Source organism: Euwallacea similis, chromosome 12 (genome assembly GCF_039881205.1).
Source record: "Euwallacea similis isolate ESF13 chromosome 12, ESF131.1, whole genome shotgun sequence".
NCBI lineage: Eukaryota > Metazoa > Arthropoda > Insecta > Coleoptera > Curculionidae > Euwallacea > Euwallacea similis.
In genome coordinates, this window is record NC_089620.1 from 4114979 (window position 1) to 4135535 (window position 20557).

Below are 20557 nucleotides of genomic sequence, written 5' to 3' on the forward strand. Positions count from 1 at the left end.
AGATCCCGCTCACAAGCAGCGGGATGACGGTTGTCGTTTAGCCATAAATATTTAAGAAATTTACCAAATGAAAAAAAAGGCAAAAGAAACCCCGTGGTGCTGGTTTTGACCCTCTAATACTTTAAATTGGCGCTATAATAATGTGCTGACGCTTAGTTTAAGCGCGGTTTGGCTGAATGTAGAAAAAATTTAAAAGACATGCAGCAGCTATAATTTTATGTAATCCGCCAAAAGATACCCTGAGTTTTTTACTGAATTTTGTCATTGAACCTGCACAGATCAAAAACAAGTTTTGAGTCAAAAATACCCTTAATACTATAATAAGGGGGCTGGCGAAGTTTGTAAAGCAATTTTTTTTTGTTTCTATTGAATGACAGTTGTGGTCTGGGAGGTAATGCAAGAAGTCTAATATAATTACAGCGAATTACTTTATTCTCTTAATCACCTGCTTTTCCCTTGCTATTGCAAGGCTTTTTTCTGGTACATCCTCAACTATAACACTACCTGCTGCAATTACAGATTCATCATGAATATTAAGCGGCGCAATTAGTGAGCTATTGGCGCCAACAAAGCAATTGCTCCCTATATTCGTTTCATGTTTATTTTTCCCATCATAATTACAAACAATAGTGCCTGCTCCTATATTACTCTCCTGCCCTACTTTAGCATTTCCTATATAACTTAAGTGTTTTATTCTAGTGTTTTGACCAACTTCACTTGTTTTCACTTCCACAAAATTTCCTATTTTTGCCTTATTACCAATTGTTGTGTTTCCGCGTATTCTGGTAAATGGACCGACCTCAGCACCACCTTTAATTAAGCAGTTCTCCAAATGCGAAAATGACAGTATTCTTGCACTAGACTCTATTTGTACTCCAGGGCCGAAAAAAACATATGGGTAAATAACTGAGTCTCTGGCAATTTGCGTATCAAGAGAACAGAAAACAGTTTCCGGCGCAACAAGCGTTACTCCGGCGTCGGTAAAAATTTTTCTTTTATTTTCTTGAAAGTAAAATTCAGCTTTTATAAGGTCATTTCTGTTATTTATTCCCGTTGCTTCTTCTCCACCGGTAATAACGTAACCGACATTTAAATTACTCTTCACTGCAATGGAAACTATATCGGTCAAGTAATATTCATGAGTTGAGCTATTGCACTCTATTTTCTCCACCAATTCACGTAAATTCTTTGCACATGCAACCATTATTCCAGCATTTGCAAGAAACTCTTCATGATTATTTTTATCACTCTTTGCTTCTACGATTTCTCTTAAGGAACCATTCTCAATGATTAACCTACCATATTCTTTATTGCTTGCCCTAAAACCTAGGCAAACTAGAGTCTTGCCTTCTAAATAACTAACCATTTTAGTTATTGTGCTGCTTTTTATGAGCGGAGTATCTCCATACTGCACAACAACTATGTTCAAATCTGGCAATTCTTTCAGGTTTCTCATCGCAGTTTTGACTGCATCTCCCGTGCCGAGTGTTGATTCTTGTGTAATTAACTGTATATCCTCAAAGCACTTTAATCTTTCAATTAAAGGCTGATCAACTACAACAGCAATATTTTCAGGATTTAACTGTTTTGCATTGTAAATGACATGCTGAAGCATGGAAAAATTGCCTATTTCGTGCAGAACCTTAGGCAAATCTGAATTCATCCGCCTGCCATGCCCGGCAGCAAGTATGATAAAAGTATGAGCTTTATTTATCACTTATCTTAAAGATGAAAAATGAAAACCATAATGATCAAGCCAGCTGATTTTGTTGTCATAAAAGCTCCTCAAGTCGCTAATTTGATATTTTAGCATTGCAAGCCTTTCTATACCAATGCCAAACGCAAAACCGTTGTATTTAGTATAGTCTATTCCAACATTTTGAAATACATTTGGATGCGTGATACCGCATCCCAGTACTTCTATCCATTTACTACCTTTATAACTTATGTCCACTTCTGCAGAAGGCTCGGTAAAAGGGAAAAAACTATTACGAAAACGTATCTTCAGCCCTTTATCTCCAAAAAACTTATTAAGGAAGTGATGAATAGTAAATTTTAACTGGCCCATATTGACATTCTCATTGACATATAACCCCTCTATTTGATGGAACATAGGGGTGTGAGTTGCATCAAAGTCGTTTCTGTATACTCTACCTGCGGCTACTATTTTAATTGGGAATTTTTTTGTTTTTTCCATGGTTCTAATCTGTACAGATGAGGTATGAGTGCGCAGCACCATTCTTTTATCATCTATTTTATTCTTTAAGTAGAAGGTATCTTGCTCCTCTCGCGCAGGATGGTGACTTGGAGTATTCAGTGCATCAAATACATGAAATTCATCTTCAATGTCAGGGCCATCAACTGCTTTAAAACCCATATGTGCAAAAATAAGCTTTACTTCATTTAGAACCTTACTGAGTGGATGGACCTTGCCAATTTTTTCTGGCCTCGCAGGCAACGTAATATCAACTGCCTCGTTCTGCAATTTAAAGTTAATTTCTTCTGTTTTTAGCACATTTTCCCTATTCATGATAAGATGATCTATCTTATCACGTAAAGCGTTAATAACTGCGCCTAAACCACGCTTTTTCTCTGCATTTTCTATCTTTTTTGAGTTATCAAAATACGCTCTAACTACACCCTTTTTTCCCAAATATAATAGTCTAACTTTTTCTAAATCTTGCAAAAAAGAAGCATTCTCAATTTCGGAAACTGCTTTATCTTCAAGTGAAAGTATGTCATCTAATAACTCTTTATTCATCTTAAAAACGCTGGCTTAAACTTTCATTATAGTGAAATTTTAAATATCATCAACAATTCGAAAAATTGCCCTATTCTGATTATTAATTTATTGACTGATTAATCTTTTTTATTTACCTTTGTGTTGATGAATTTGCTGTATCAACTATGCACAACAGTAACACTGAAACTAAGAATAAGTATAAAATAGAGGATTTACCTAAGCTCTTTAAGGAAAAATCCAGAAACATAAGTAAAGCATTTTCTAGCGAAACAATTAAGATCAGTACTATTCGCTCGAGAAGTATTGAAAGTAATATACAAGAATTTTCATTTGAGCTAACAGCAACAGATAAAGACACCTTTAATATAAGATTATTTCGAATAAACTCTTTAATTAATTTTTTCAAAATCTGCCTTTCCCGGGAAAAAAATTTTACAGCAAACATAAAAGTGCCCAAAGAAAGCAGTGAACTATATAATAACTACTGTAAAACTAACAGTTATAAAACTGTAGAAGAATTTGTAAATAATGCTCCGCCTCAAATCCTTCTGCAGGGCACAACGATAACGCTACAAACAGACGTTGAAAACATTAACCTGGACAACTTGCACCAAATCGAGTTATTTCTAAATGAAAAGCTACAACATGCAGAAAAAACTGAAAATGAAGACAAAAAAGAACAGAGTGAAGCTAACCAAAAAAATGCACAAAATAGACAAATCGTACCAGTTACAGGCTCATTTGGCTTCGATGTAACAAATAATGGAAAACAAGTTACACGCGCTTCGATAGCAGTTGCTGTAATGCATGAAAACGTTTTCTGGTTTAGATCTTTTTTCTGTCTGCCCAATCTTTTTAATACGTCACAATTCTTTTCCCAACAATTGCCAAAATTTTCTATACAGAGCAACAATATACTATTTGGTGTCATTCCAGCGCTTGACCAGGAAAAAAGAAACATGGATCCAAGTAGTCAAGCTACTCGGATGACAGGGGGTAGTATAGAAAATCCAATACCTCAAGAAGCAGAACAGAATGTAGGTCAAACTACTTCGCACACAGAGTATTTTAAAGCTAATAGAAAAAAATCGAAAAAGCAATCTCAAGAACTACCAGAAGAAGAAAAACAATCTACCATAAAACAAGCACGAAATGATGCTAGAGTAGCTATGATAGATAACCAAATTGAGCACAGGGGAAAAAAACTCGATAAAATATTTATTGAAGTGATGAGTGGATACAAAAATCAAGATCCAGAAACATTTTGCAATATTTTCAGCTCAGTATTCAATATTGTTTACTTTCAAGATAAACAATTACATGCAATATTAGAGCCAGGCGAAATAACAGAAGTATTACAGATACTCGAAAGGCCACAACCTCTTAGTAACTCACTTTTAGGTAAAGAATATTTACAAAAACAAGTATATAGAAAAAAAGAGCAATTGCTTAAATTAGTTTCAGGTGTTTATATACAACAACCTTCTCCACAACATGAAAATACTCCTCATAAATCTACAAACCCTTTACCAATTAAAGATCTTTCACCAGCAACAAATGAAGCTAAAACTCTACCACCTACTAACATTACACTCAAATCATCATTAAAAACTGTATTTTCCTCAAAAAAGGCTTATTTTTGTCTGTTTATAATAGTAGCATCTGCATCAACACTTTGCTTATGGCATTTTCCGTTAGGAAAAGTGTCAATGTTAAAAGGATTAGTGCCACCAGAAAAAAGAGAAAGTATTGAGCTAGCATTGAACATAGGGTTACCAATATTAACTGCATTATGTGTTCTGAGTTTGGCTTATTTCATATATTCTGAATATTCTATAGAATCTATTGAACAAGTAAGTGAAAACGATCCCCTTTCTCGCGCCTATAGCTAGTGCAGGCTCAGTTTTCCTACGTCATACCGTCACGGTATCTCTAGATCCCGCTAACACGTAGCGGGATGACGAATTTGTCGTTTTTTAAATTGTCGGTAAACCAGAATTACTTTAACTATAACAAAATAGAAATAAGTTGTTGTAAAAAATTTTTCATGGTAAAATTATTTATTTTCACCATATGTTTAAAGGAATTATCACGGATATCGGGACTATAACTGATACTACCACTCACTCCAACTCTGATCAAATTTTCCATATCAAGACACAAAATTTATCCTCTATAAATAAAGGAGATTCAATAGCTTGCTCTGGTGTGTGTTTAACTGTTGTTGATATAATGAGCGATACATTTACAGTCCAAGCATCTCAAGAAACTATGAAGGTTGCTAACTTAAATACGTGGAGAATAGGAAAAAAAATAAATCTCGAACAAGCAATGAGATTAAGCGATAAGATCGATGGCCACCTGGTTCAGGGTCATGTTGATGGGATAGTAAAAATTTTAACAATTAATCAAAATTTAGATTCTCATGAAATCAAACTATCGTGCCCACAAGAATTAATTAAATTTGTTGCAAAAAAAAGCTCCGTTACACTAGATGGGGTTTCCCTCACAGTGAATTCAGTTATTAATCAGGAATTTACAGTAAATATCACTCCCTATACATGGGAAAATACAACTTTTCAGTACAACAAAGTAAATGATTATTTGAATTTAGAAATTGACATAATCGCTAGGTATTTAGATCAATTGATGCAGCATAAATACAATTAATTTTACAACCTTGTTATTTACAACTATTATATCTTGAAAACCATATAGATATAAAACATGCTTTTCGATAGCCTAATTATCTTCATTGTTGTTCTATGCGTAATAATCTCGGTAACTAGAGGCTTTATAAAAGAGCTATGCGCACTAATGTTTCTATTTTTATCGGTCTTTCTGACAGCTAATCACTATGATTTTTTCACTCCAAATTATAGTAAATATTTTGATTCTAAAGTTACACTAAACATACTTTCTACAATCTCTGTATTTATTATACTTAATCTTATATTCATGATAATAAATAACTGGCTAATGTACATATTATTACCCATAAGGTTGGGGTTTATCGATAGAGTTACTGGAATCTTTCTCGGAGTGCTTAAAGGAATATTGCTCTCTTATGTATTATTTTTTGCTGTGCACTTATATTGCTACACAGTATATGACAAAAAAGAGGGAGAGTATAAAATAGAAGCAGAAGACATATTGCCTAATTGGATAATAAATTCACACTCTTATCAGGCTTTATTTGTGACAGCAGAAGAAGTAATTGACATGTATGTACCAGAGTCGTTGATACTAAAAATAAAAGAGATCGGTGGAGAAATGGTTGATCAAGAAAAACCTAAAAACAATAAAAAAGAAGAGTAAATATTTATTTATAAATATTTTCATTGGGAGTATTCAAAAAGCCATATGTGTCAGGTTAAGAGCACAGAATTTTTTACTGGAAATATTAATTTTGTTTTAGCAATAAATCAACTTAAGGTCATAATATCTTGACATTTATTTAATGTTGCTATATAATAGCTATGTACATTTTGTGTACTATAGCAATAAAATTACCTTGTAATAGGTGTATTGGACCCGAGGGCAGTACTCGGCGTCTCCACCATGTTTTTTAATTTATACGGGGACGAATAAGGATCGACATGCATAGTAAAGATGGTAGCTTTGCTCGGTTAGACACCACCGCTAAGAGTTCATAATTTAAATGCAAACGATAACTTTGCTGCTGGTAGTAATGAATGTTGTGTTGCTGCTTAATTTAGCACAACCAATTTATTACTAAAGCACGGTTCAGGGAACGCCGGGTAACAGAAGTTCCCCCCAAATTTACGTATGTGAAAGTTATATGGAGCAAACAGATTACAAAAAACTGCTTAATTCTGCTAAGTTTCAAGTTATCAAAAAGACTTTAGATGTTATATCAGGTAATGGTTTTATCCCTCACTTAGAAATATTATTTTTCACATATTTTAATGGTGTGACCATGCCAGATCGTTTGAAAAAGTCATACCCTACTCAAATGCTTATTATATTACAGCATCAATTCTATGATTTAAAAGTTTCTGAGGATAAATTTAGCGTCAGTTTGAGTTTTCAAGGAAAACAAGAGCGAATTACTATACCGTTTTTTGCTATTAGTGAGTTTCGTGATAAAATTTCAGGAGATGTTTTAATATTTGACAAAATCAGTATCGACTCTGATAAAGAATACAAAAGTGAAAAATGTACTGAAAAACTATCAAACGGTAGTATTATATCCATAGATCAACTGCGTGATGAGTAACTGCTCATCTTTATAAACAAAAAATATTAATAGAAAAAAGTGGTCTAACTTAAGTAATAGAATAGAGGGTAGATAAATATGCTAAATCTTTAATTATTTATTAACGCAGGTGGCAAAATTTTTCTTACATATCATCAACTTCCTTTATTGAAAAATTCAGAAAAATGTTGTATAATTATTAGTAGACTTTGGTAAAACATATGACAGATTCAGGAATTAGTATAACTTTTGACCCAAAAACTTCACATAACCTTACTAAGTTAGCTGAAATCACCAAGGAATCCGTTCAAGAACTAGCAAAAAGGTTAGTCATCGAAGGAATCGAGTGCGAAGTAGAAGATATTGTGTTATATAAAACTATTAAGGAATGTGAGGATGTAGACTGGAACACAGTACTATCTGAAAGGGAGAGGACATAAACTGAAATACGATATTGTCTACTCAAAAAACTTTACTGAAAGAGATTTTCTAAATCTGCCAAAAACAATAAGATCAAGGATTACAAAAGCGATAAACGAGCGGCTTACAACTGATCCAATTAAATTTGGTAAACCATTACGTGGCAGGCTAAAAGGGTATAGAAGAATAAGGGTTAGTGATTATCGAATTATTTATACGTAAATATTGCAAAACATAAGGTGTTTGTTGCTACAGCAGGACATAGAGACACCATTTATGAGAAGGCTACTTGATAAACATTAAATATATTTTTATACAGCCCTCCTTCCTTTCTTTATTGAAAAATTAAAAAAAATGTTGTAAAATAGCTATAGTAGTAGACTTTGGTAAAACTTATGGTAAATTCAAAAGTTAGTGTAACTTTCAACCCAGAAACTTCCCAGCATCTTGTTGAACTAGCTAGAGCCACCAAGCAGTCTGTTCAAAAATTAACAGAAAAGCTAGTCAAGGAAGCAATCGAACTTGAAGCGGAAGATATTGCATTTTCCAAAATTATTAGGGAGTTAAATTCTGATGATGCAGAAGAAGTAGAGGATAGTGAAGACATCTGGAAATAAGCAATACACCATTAAATATCTAAAGCATGTTCTTAAAAGAAATTTGCCTTCCTTGCCGGAAGATGTAAAGCCAAGTATTAAAGATGCAATAAAAGAGTATCTTGAGACTGATCCTATTGGTAACGGTGTGTTGCTACGCAAGAGATTAAAGGAACATAGAAGAATAAAAGTTGCTGATGATTATCGTATTGTCTACCGTGTAAATACTGCAAAACGTATAGTAATTATTGTTTCAATAGGACACAGGGACAATATTTACAAGCAGGCAATATTGGACCTACTGAAACATTAAATATATTTTTATACACCACTCCTTTCTTTATTGAAAAATTAAAAAAAATGTTGTATAATTATTAGTCGACTTTGGTAAAACATATGGCAAATTCAAGCATTAACATAGCTCTTAGCGAAGAAACTTTAAAGCATCTTGCTGAATTATCTGAATTTACTAAACAGCCCGTTCAAGAATTAGCAGGAAAACTATTTAGAGAAGCAGTTGAGCTTGAAATGGAGGATTTTTTAGTATCTAAAATTTCTGATGAGCGTGATGTTGAAGGTGCAGAAACAGTTGATTTTGAAGATATTAAGTGGGATTAGAGCGTTACAAGGTTAAGTCTCTAAAGAGTGTTGTTGAAAAAGATTTACCAAACCTTCCAAAGACAATAAGGCTAAGAGTTCAAAAGGCTATAAAAGAACGTCTTACAGTTGACCCAATAAATTTTGGTGAATCACTACATCATAACTTAAAAGGACGTAGAAGGCTAAGAGTTGGTGACTATCGTGTAATTTACAGAGTAAATCAATTAGATCATATAGTAACTATCACAGAGATAGGACATAGAGATGATATTTATAAGAAATAAATATCAACATTAATATATATTATACACCCCTCCTTCCTTGTACATTCTCTACTTTAGGTGGCTTTGCGCAGCTCAAAAAATGAAGTTTTTTTTGGTTCAGCAAAAACAACATTTTGAGTTTGAAAAGGCTAAATACTTGTCTTTTATATAACTTTCGTGTAATAGATATGTATGCATCCAATCATATATCTACTCAATACGTTACTTGATCTTTATAGCTTCATTCTAATATGTTGGGTTGTCCTAAACTGGCTGGTTAAACTTAATATGGTGAACATATATAATGAAACTGTCAGTAGCATAATGCACATCTTGAACCAATTGACATATCCACCACTAAAGATTATTAGAAGATATATACCACCGTTCAACGGATTAGATTTATCTATAATGATATTGCTAATAACAATTCACTTTGTAAAATATACAGTAGCTTACTACTTTAGGTAGATGTTAAAAAAATATCTAAAATCAGCAATATATCTATCCCTTTTAATATATATATCAGTTTTTAGCTATAACTATAAAGATCCTTCCTTAAACACGGCTACAAATGAGGAAGTGACAAATTTAGGTGGAATAGTAGGTTCATATTTAGCTGATATATTGGTTCAATTTCTTGGATTAACTAGTGTTACAATAGCTACAACCATAGTTTACTTGTTGATCTTCAGGCCAGCAAAAATACTGCTGAAAATTCTCTATTTAATATTAATCAATTTAGGGGTATGTGCTATATTACCACAACTTTCGCTAGGCATCACAGCAAGGTACAGACACAGTGGAATAATAGGGAATGCACTCGTTAACAACTGCCCGTTTTATATATTTGTGATAGTAACATCAATAGGTCTTGTAGGATCTGTTGGTTGGAAGAGAACAACTTACTCTATATTTTTCCTATTCAAAAAAATAGCTTGCTTATTTGTAAATGTTCCATTCTTCAGATCACATAAAACTACTGAGTATTCAATTGCACCATTAGTAGTAGAAGAAAAACATAGAACTAAAATCACTACTAAACAACAACCAAAAGAAAGACAGAAAAAAGCCACCGAAGAAATTTTCAGTGAGTTCGAATTTCCAAGCATTCATTTACTTTCCAAAGCAGAGGAGTCTTTGCAGAGAAAACAGCTGAATGAAATGGAGAGCAATAAAAATTTATCTCTGCTGGAACAAGTCCTGAGTGATTTTGGCGTGCAAGGAAAAATTATCAGTGTATGCTATGGGCCGGTTGTGACTTTATACAAACTTGAACCACAAGCTGGTACGAAATCTGCAAGAGTAATTGGGCTTGCAGATGACATTGCACGTTCGATGAGTGCACTCTCTGCACGTATTTCAATAATTCGTGGGCAAAATGCTATGGGAATAGAGTTGCCGAACAAGGAACGGGAAATTGTAATGCTGCGTGATTTGCTTGAATCACCAGAATACCAAAATGCAAACTTAAATCTTCCAATTGCGCTTGGCAAAGAAATAAGTGGAAAACCAGTTATTGCAGATCTAACTAAAATGCCTCACTTGCTCGTCGCTGGAACCACAGGGTCTGGTAAATCAGTTGCGATTAACACTATGATTCTGTCGCTCGTTTATCGATTAAGTCCTGATGAATGCAAGATGATAATGATCGACCCAAAAATGCTTGAGCTTTCAATATATGATGCAATACCACATCTAATAACACCAGTGGTAACAGAGCCAAAAAAGGCTGTAATTGCTCTTAAGTGGATAGTGAAAGAAATGGAAAACCGCTATCGCATGATGTCGTATTTGAATGTACGCAATGTTATAAACTATAATCAAAAAATCACAGAAGCGATGAATAGTGGAATAGAATTGGAGCGCGTTGTGCAGATTGGCTTTAACTCAACAACAGGCAAACCTCTGTTTGAAAAAATACCAATCAAAATGGAGACATTTCCGTATATTGTAGTGATTGTAGATGAAATGGCAGATTTGATGCTTGTTGCCGGCAAAGAAATAGAGTGCTCTATTCAGCGTTTGGCGCAAATGGCCAGAGCTGCAGGAATACACATCATAATGGCAACACAACGGCCATCTGTGGATGTGATAACAGGTGTGATAAAGGCGAACTTTCCAACAAGAATCAGTTTTGCTGTTACTTCTAAGATAGATAGCCGCACAATACTTGGTGAACAAGGGGCTGAACAATTGCTTGGTATGGGTGATATGCTCTATATGGCCTCTGGTGGTAAGATTATTCGAATTCACGGCCCATTTGTGAGCGATGATGAGGTGCAAGATATAGTTGATCATCTAAAAATGCAAGGTGAGCCAAACTACATGGAGGAAATTACCAAAGAAGATGAAAATTCTTCTGTGGAATCAGAAGATGAAACAGAGGATGAAGAAAATGACCTCTACAATCAAGCAGTGACCATCATTCAAAGAGATCAAAAAGTCTCAACCAGTTACATTCAGCGACAACTTAGAATAGGCTATAACAGAGCTGCAAACATCGTTGAAAGAATGGAAAAAGAAGGTATTGTCAGCGCTCCAAATTATTCAGGAAAGAGAGAGATATTGGTGGAATAACAGGGCTTCTGAGAACGTTCATGCGCGTTAAGTTAGGCCATAGATGGGTATCTTAAAATTTGCTGCAAATGCAACTTTCTTGGCTATCTTTTACAAAGTTAAAAGTTGTCTTCCTTAAAAATATGATTGAATAATTGTTAATAATAGTGTATAATTATTAACGTTTCCTAACTGTACTTATTATGGCTTTTTCAAAATTTCTCGATCCAAAGTTAGATTTAACATTTAAGAAAATCTTTGGTACTGAAAAAAATAAGAATATTCTTATCCATTTTTTAAATGATATTTTAGGATGTACTGAAGTCAATACTATACAAGAAGTAGAATTCTTAAGCACCATTATGGACCCTGAAATTGCCTCTGATAGACAAAGTATAGTTGATGTTCTTTGCAGGGATTCTAGTGGGTCAAGATATATAATTGAGATGCAGCTCGCTCGCGACAAGGGCTTTGAAAAGCGCGCACAACTCTATGCTGCTAAGGCTTACTCAAGGCAGGCTGATAAAAATTACATTAATTTAAAGAAGGTTTTCTTCATTGCTATTTCCAATGGTATGCTATTCCCTGAAGAGGTTGAGTATATTTCTACTCACAATATACGTGATATAAAAACCAACGGCCATTACTTAAAAGATTTTCAATTTGTCTTTATAGAATTACCTAAATTTTCAAAAAGCAGAGTGGAGGAACTAGAAAGCACAATAGAAAGGTGGTGCTTCTTTTTTAAGCATGCAGAAGAAACGACAGATGAAGATCTAAAGAAAATTGCAGAGGAATCACCAATAATAAAGCTAGCATACGATGAATTAGACAAGTTTCACTGGAGTGAAAAAGATCTCCTAGCTTATGAAGAAAGAGTGATGGATCTACAGAAAGAAGAAGCCATCCTTGAATACAGACTTGATCTTGCTGAAGAGAAAGGTGTACGGAAAGGAAAAATTGAAGTTATAAAAGCAATGCTAGCTAATAATGTTGATGTCAACACTATTGTTAAGTTTACTGGCCTCTCCATGAGTGAGATCAAAGAATTGCAGAATTAAGTGTGAATGGTTACAAAAATACAATAAGCATTTTTCTTCATGTATTTCGTAAGTACCTTAATTTAAGTTTTCGCACTTTCAAAAAGCAAGTCAAACAAAATTATTAAAAGATCAATACATAATGACAGTTGATTTAATAATAATTTAAACATTTGGAATGTAAAATTATAATATATTAATTAACTAGGGGGTTAAAATGGTAAAAGAACTTTTTCGTGATTGGTTCGGTGTAACAAAGAATGAAGCGGACATCGCAAATAACGCAGCAATTGATGCAGCACAGGCAACAGACATTGCAAATAACACGGCAATCAATGTAGCGCAGTCAGCAGACATTGCAAATAACACGGCAATCAATGTAGCGCAGTCAGCGGACATTGCAAATAACACGGCAACCAATGTAGTGCAGTCAGCGGACATTGCAAATCTGACAGCAGAAAATGCATCGCAGGCAGAGAAAATTACAAATCTGTCAGAGGCAGTAGCAGATCAAGAAAAAACACTACTAATTTGTGCCATAGTCAGTGCTGTTGCCGCAATAGCGATAACTTCTTTTGTTGCATTCTGTATCTATCAGGGAGTTAAGTGTGAAAGGGAGAAAGAAAAGAACTTGTCTAAAGATACACCAGACGCAAAACTTAATAATGTAGATACTACCGATGGTACTGAAAAACTACAGAATAACTTAAAAGTTGCAAACATATAGCTGCATAACACTTTTCTTGAAAAGGTGTTACGCAACTTGTAACACCTTCCTCTTCTCTTAGCCTATGTAGGTTTTTTTGATAGCAAACATATCACTTTTTAGAAAAATATTTGTATTGTAAAGTTAGTAAAGATTCTGGTTTACTTAAAGTTTGTTAATTGCTATCTTTTAAAACACGATATTTACTATAGCACCATATGATTAGGGTTTTTTCTAAAGTTTTGTTTATATTAATGTTTTTGGTTTCTAGCTTTTTTACTGTGCATAGTGCTGAAGCTAAGTCTAAGGTAAAGCTCAGTAAGAAATACATACCTCCTGGTAACCCTGGTGGTGCAAACTTTCATACAGATGAGGATTTTGCTGAGTCATATAAACTGTATGAGAAGCGTAGGGAATTGCTCAAGAAAAAAAAGTTACAAGATCGAGCTATAAATAAAGAAGATCTAATCAAAAAATTAAAAGAGAAGAAAATTGCTAGTCTTGATAATGAGCCAAATGACATGGAAGCTTGCATAGTCGACGATGAAGAGAGCGCTATGATAAATCAGCATGGTATTAATATCGCACGTTTAAGGGGTGCTGTATTTATAGATCAAGAGCCAGTTTTCCAGTATGAAAATAAGCAGCATGAAAGTGAACAACAAGAAGAGAAGAAAGTTACTTCAACACGAGAAAAAAAAGTTTCTCCTATAAATGTCACTATAAAAGAAACTCCATCAAGAAGAACGTGCTCACATGATTCTATTGCTAATTTGGATAACGTAGATGCTTATAGTTTGAATGGTTCAAGTTCATTTGGCAGTGTAGCTGACACAGTAAAATAGTATCACAATATTGGCCATTAATAATATGCTAGATAAAGACCTGATATTGAATGATGATGCATATGAATTATTGCCGATTTCCAGGCACAAAACTCATGTTGTAGAAGTTGGAAAAGTAAAGATAGGTGGAAATAATCCTATAGTTGTACAATCTATGGCGCTTGGCGTGCATATAGATTCTGATAATATAAAAAGTAGCGCAAAACATTATGCAAAAGAGATAACAGAACTAGCGCGTACAGGTTCAGAATTGGTGCGAATTGCCTTGAATTCAGAGGAAGTAGCAAGGGCAATACCTTATATAGTAGAAGAGATAAATAAAGAAGGTTTTGACGGTAAAATATTGGTAGGCTGTGGTCAGTATGAGCTAGATAAATTAGTTCAAGATTATCCAGACAACATCAAAATGCTGGGTAAAATTAGGATAAACCCAGGCAATATAGGCTTTGGCGACAAACGTGATGAGAAGTTTGAAAGGGTTATAGAGTATGCAATAATGCACAATCTTCCGGTTAGAATTGGAGTAAATTGGGGTAGTCTTGATAAATACCTTTTGCAAAAATTGATGGATGAAAACTCTTCGCTTAGTAATTCAAGGCCTTCTGACGTTATACTGCGCAAAGCACTTGTAATGTCTGCTCTTGATAGTGCAAAAAAAGCTGAAGAAATTGGTCTAAATTCAAACAAAATAATCATTTCATGTAAAGTTAGCAAAGTACAAGATTTAATTTTAGTTTATATGGCACTTGCAAAATCTTCCAATTATGCACTACATTTGGGTTTAACTGAGGCTGGTATGGGCAATAAAGGTGTGGTAAATACCGCAGCAGGGCTTACTTATTTATTGCAAAATGGCATTGGAGATACAATACGGGCTTCTTTGACTCAACGTCCTGGTGAATCGCGTACTAATGAAGTGGTGGTGTGTCAGGAAATATTGCAGTCTATAGGCTTGCGACACTTTAACCCTCAGGTTAATTCATGTCCTGGTTGTGGGCGCACGAGTAGCGATCGTTTTCGTATATTAACTGAAGAGGTGAATGGCTATATAAAAACTCATATGCCGATGTGGAAGAAAAAAAATCCAGGTGTAGAGCATATGAGCATTGCTGTTATGGGATGCATAGTAAATGGTTCTGGAGAAAGCAAACACGCAAATTTGGGAATCAGCTTGCCTGGATATGGAGAAAAACCTGTTTCAGCAGTCTACAAAGACGGCAAATATTTCAAAACTTTACAAGGTGATAATGTCTCTGAAGAATTTAAGGTAATTATTGATAATTATGTGAAGGAGCATTACACGTAACCTTTCACGGTTAATTAATAGATAAATCGTAAATAAAAAAGAAAATTAAACCTTGTTTTTCTTTTTTCGTTGGGAATGTTCAAAAAAGTGTGTCAAACCGAAAAAAAAGTAATAAATTGATATAAAAAAAATGGAGGTTTGACAATGAGTCAGAAAGTAGTAAACAGAACTACCGGTTTGGTAGATTATAAAGAATTAGAAACAAACATTCTGTCGTCTATACGAGAAGGAAGGCCGTTGACAGGAAGGGATGGAGCATTCACACCATTTATAAAAAAGCTGCTGGAGGCAAGTTTGGAAGGTGAAATAGAAAATCACTTATTAGCTGAAAGTGAAGAGAATAATCGAAGAAATGGGAGAAATGGAAAGACTTTACGGACAAGTGCAGGTTCATTTGAGCTTTTGACACCCAGAGATAGGGAGGGAAGCTTTGAACCCCAAATAGTCAAAAAAAGGCAAACAAACCAGAGCTTGAAACGAAGATTTTGAGCACATTTGCCAGTGGCATGGGATACAGAGATATAGCATCGCATGTTGAGGAAATTTATGATCACAAAATATCGGCGGCAGAGATATCAAGTATTACCGACAAATTGCTACCGATAATCAACGAATGGCGCAGTCGTCCGCTGCAATCTGTATATCCGATAGTGTTCATGGTTTTTTAAAGTCAAAGAGGACGGACATTGTGTAAGTAAATGTATGTACAATATATTGGGCATAGACCAAAATGGCAGAAAAGAAGTATTAGTTGGCTGAAAGTGAAGGAGCTAACTTCTGGTTGGGAGTACTAAATGATCTAAAAGAAAGAGGAGTAGAAGATATTCTAATTGCCTGTGTTGATGGGCTAAAAAGCTTTCCTACAACCATAAACAGTGTGTTTCCTAATGCGGAGGTACAGCTATGTGTGGTGCATCAGATACGCAATTCTCTGAAATATGTATCTAGCAAAGATGTAAAGATTTTCATGAGTGATTTAAAAAAAGTATATCAGGCTTCAAGTAGAGAAATAGCTGAAAATTATCTACTTGAGTTGGAAGAAAAATGGGGAGAAAAGTACCCATTGGTTGTAAAATCCTGGCAGAATAATTGGATCCGGCTATTTCAAGTATTCTGGCCCAGTCAGGAGGCTAATTTATACTACCAATCCTATTGAGGGACTGCATAGACAGATTAGAAAATTTACTAAAACTAAGGGCTCATTTACCAGCTTGTATAAACAGGTATATTGTGCTATAAAAAAGGCAGAGCAAAATTGGACTATCCTAATTGGGCTTTAACTATATCTCAACTTGATATCTTCTTTCCCGGCAGATTGAAAATTGAGTTGAATTAAAAATGCGGTTTGACACACTTTTTTGAACATTCCCAAACTCCCAAAACAAAGTCATTAATAGAGTCTTTTGGCTGTCATTTGCTTTATCTTCCAACATATTCACCTGATCTAAATCCTCACTTTTACCCACAATTTTGAGAGGTCATTATGTGAAGCATAACTATGCTCTCATTAAGGTTTTCATAGCCCCGCCATAGAGTCATAGACCCTGGTAAATTATCACTTTTTCTATTCATAAATCCACCCAATTTTCCTAACCAAATAATAGCTTGTTTTATGTTTTGAGGTTCTTCCGGTAATGTTGCTACCCGATACTCACGCATGTAAAGGACCTTCCACTCTTCGTTGCTTAAAATTTTAGTACAAATTTCCATGGGATTTGATAAAGCCACTTTTGTCAAATATAAAATTTTAAACGCGATTATACTTTTTATAGCAATTAACTTCTGTGATCTTTCTTTTGTAGCTAAGCGAGAGCTTTCTATCTTACATCCTGATTTTAAAATCCTAAAATACTCTTCAATTTTCCATCTTAGCTTATACCAATTTATCTTTTCTATGGCATCTAAAGTATGGTACATTAGTTAGTAGAGTCCAGTCGACAGCTTCCAATCCATCAGGAGCTTTTGCACTTACCACATATACAGGGACTTATTTTATGTATTGTATCTTTTGACCCATAAATGGAAGAAGATCTGATAGGCTTTCATATACTTAACTTCAATATTAGCTTTTCTTGATCTCTGGTTTCCACCTTTAGTAACTTCTAGAGAAATTTTCTTTTTTACTGGCAGTTGAATGATGCGTGTTTGCAAATCTGTTTTTCCGACTTCAGTACAGATAAATCTTCTATTAGCTCGATTGCGGATTACATAAAAACTACCTAACGTCTCAGCCACCCATAAAAATTTGAAGATGTCTGCTTCCCTATTACCAAAAGTTGTACATTTGGAGGAAGGTTGTTTATAGTTTCTTTGAGAGCTGTTATCCACTTATAACTTTCTTTTTCTTCTATGGAGGTACGGTATTTTCTGTTTGCTTTTTCTTGTGCCGTTTCTTCTTCCCTAATAGAACGCGCCCAACATTGTTGGGAAGATAGACCTAAAGGTAATCCGTCTTTGCTAGGCACTATGCAACAGTAAACCCATTTTATGCTTTGTATAAGCTTTAGAAATACTGCCTAGTCTCTTGGTCTTTATATGAGAGTCAAAATCCAAATAACTGGATTCCAGTGTCAAGCACTGGAATGACACCGTTATAAAGGAACCAGTGTCAGCTACTTGAATGACACAGTCTTTGCTTAAACCCGTAACGTTCGTACATTTTGCTAAAAGTTCAAATATCAACATCATGCACGTTGAGTGCATTGCTATTAATAAAATCACGGCGTGGTTCGACTATATCACCCATTAGTATTGAAAATATGGAATCAGCTTCTTCACAATCTTTTATTTCAACCTTTAATAAAGTTCTAGCCTCAGGATTTAACGTAGTATCCCATAGCTGATCAGCATTCATTTCACCAAGACCTTTAAATCTCTGCAGAGTTAAACCTTTTTTACCATAGTCCATTATTATTTTTGCAAGCGTACTTGGAGAAGTGATTCTTATTTCAGTTTCTTGTGATTTTAAAAATGAACCACCATTAAATAAATTACTTATACCATCAAGCAAACTTAATATGTTTTGCATATCTTTGCCTTCAAGCATACTAAGTGCAAATATATATTTGTCTGCCAATCCTTGAAACAATTTAGAGATGTGAATTTCTTTTTCTTCATCTTTTATTTCCACTTCCCAAGTATATTCGCTGTACATTAACTTCAAATACTTTAATATCTCATCAGCCGATGATAGAGCATTCTTTTTGCTTAAAATTAGCAATGACTCTAAGAGATTTTGTGGTATCTCTCTATCATAATTTTTGCTAATATTAGAAATGCTAACGCATTTATTCAAAATAAGGCGCAAATCGTTAAATTCTGTAGCTGTACTACTTAGTGTTAATCTTTTAACTGCTGAGTTTATTATATACTCTTCAAAAGTTTCGTCATCTTTAATATAAGTGTCTTTAGCATTCTTTGTAACTTTATAGAGGGGTGGCTGTGCTATGTATAAGTAGCCTTTTTCAATAACTTCACGCATGTGTCTAAAAAAGAAAGTCAGAATCAAAGTTCTTATATGTGAACCATCAACATCTGCATCTGTCATGATGATAATTTTATGATATCTAGCTTTTTCAATATCGAAGTGTTCACTCCCTATTCCAGCACCAATTGCAGTAATTAAAGAGCCTATTTCTGCAGATGAAAAAATACGATCTAAACTTACACGTTCTACGTTTAGAATTTTTCCTCTTAAGGCAAGCACTGCTTGTGTTTTACGATTACGCCCCTGCTTTGCAGTACCACCTGCTGAATTACCCTCTACTATAAATAATTCCGATAACTCAGGAGCTTTTTCCTGACAATCAGCAAGCTTTCCTGGCAGAGTTGCAATATCAATATTGTTTTTGCTTTTAACTAGCTCTCGTGCTTTTCTTGCGGCTTCTCTTCCTTTTGCTGACCTAATTGCTCTTTCTACTATGCTTGCCGCCAATTTGGGATCAGTTTCAAGGATTGTGCTCAATTTATCAGAAACTATACTTTCTACAACTGCACGTGCTTCAGAACTAACTAGTTTATCTTTTGTTTGTGAAGAAAACTTAGGGTCAGGCATCTTGAGAGATAAAATACAAGTTAAACCTTCTCTAACGTCCTCTCCAGTTAAATTTACTTTTGCTTTCTTTAAAAACCCTTCATTAGTTGCATAGTTATTGATACATCTAGTTAGTGCAGATCTAAAACCTGCCAAATGCGTACCACCATCTCGTTGCCGTATATTATTAGTGAAACACAACATATTCTCATAGTAGGAATCATTCCATTCCATCGATATTTCCAAGCTGATGCCAAGATCTTCTGCATCTCCTTTCATACTGGCAATTTTAGTTACATGTGTCTTATTCTTATCTAAATACTGCACAAAATTTGCTGTACCAAAATTGTCTTTAGATTGATTGCTCTGATTGAAATGAAATTCTGTATATGGTTCATTGCGCAGATCACGTAAAGTAATGTCGATATTTGAATTTAAAAATGCTAATTCTCTTATACGACTTTCAAGCGTTGAGTAACTGAAATTAATGCCATTAAAAGTCTCTGTTGATGGCATGAACGTGACTTTAGTTCCTCTTTTGTTTGTATTTTCGTTGACTACCTTTAAAGGTTCAATAGACTCACCATCTTCAAAACGCATAAAGTGTTCTTTCTTATTGCGCCAAATAATTAATTCTAACCAGCTTGATAATGCATTCACAACTGAGATTCCAACACCATGTAATCCCCCAGAAACTTTATAGGTATTGCTGTCAAATTTACCACCAGCATGGAGTTGAGTCATTATTACCTCTGCTGCTGATATTCCTTCTTCTTCATGAATGTCAGTTGGAATGCCACGACCATTATCAGTTACAGATACTGAACCATCTTTATTTATGCTAACTTCAATTTGATCACAATATCCAGCTAAAGATTCATCTATTGCGTTATCAACAACCTCATATACCATGTGGTGCAAGCCAGATCCATCGTCAGTGTCACCAATGTACATACCTGGACGTTTCCTTACAGCATCAAGACCCCTTAAGATTTTTATTGCATCGGCATTATAACTATTTTCCATGGTATTGCTTCGTTTATGAATGTTAATTAATATTACATTCATATATGCTGATTAGCAACATTTTTAAACTGATAACCCATATTAAAAGCACAACTTTACGAATGTTTATTTTTGAAGACAGCAAATAGTGTCATTCCAATGTGTCTTCCAGTTATCTAAGTGGAGAAAGTCACCTCTCCCCACCCGACTTCAAAACCGGAC

General features: G+C 34.5%; 1 protein-coding gene across 1 annotated transcript; it reads right to left on the reverse strand.

Annotated features, from left to right (window-relative positions):
* Positions 1-16755: 16755 nt before the first annotated feature.
* LOC136412404 (DNA gyrase subunit B-like) lies at positions 16756-20356 on the reverse strand. Its single transcript, XM_066395461.1, has 4 exons — positions 18019-20356; positions 17811-17960; positions 17522-17761; positions 16756-17198 (listed from the first exon to the last, which is right to left on the reverse strand). Exons 1-4 carry the CDS (start codon positions 20354-20356, stop codon positions 16756-16758), a joined length of 3171 nt encoding a protein of 1056 aa, XP_066251558.1.
* Between the last annotated feature and the right edge of the window lie 201 nt (positions 20357-20557).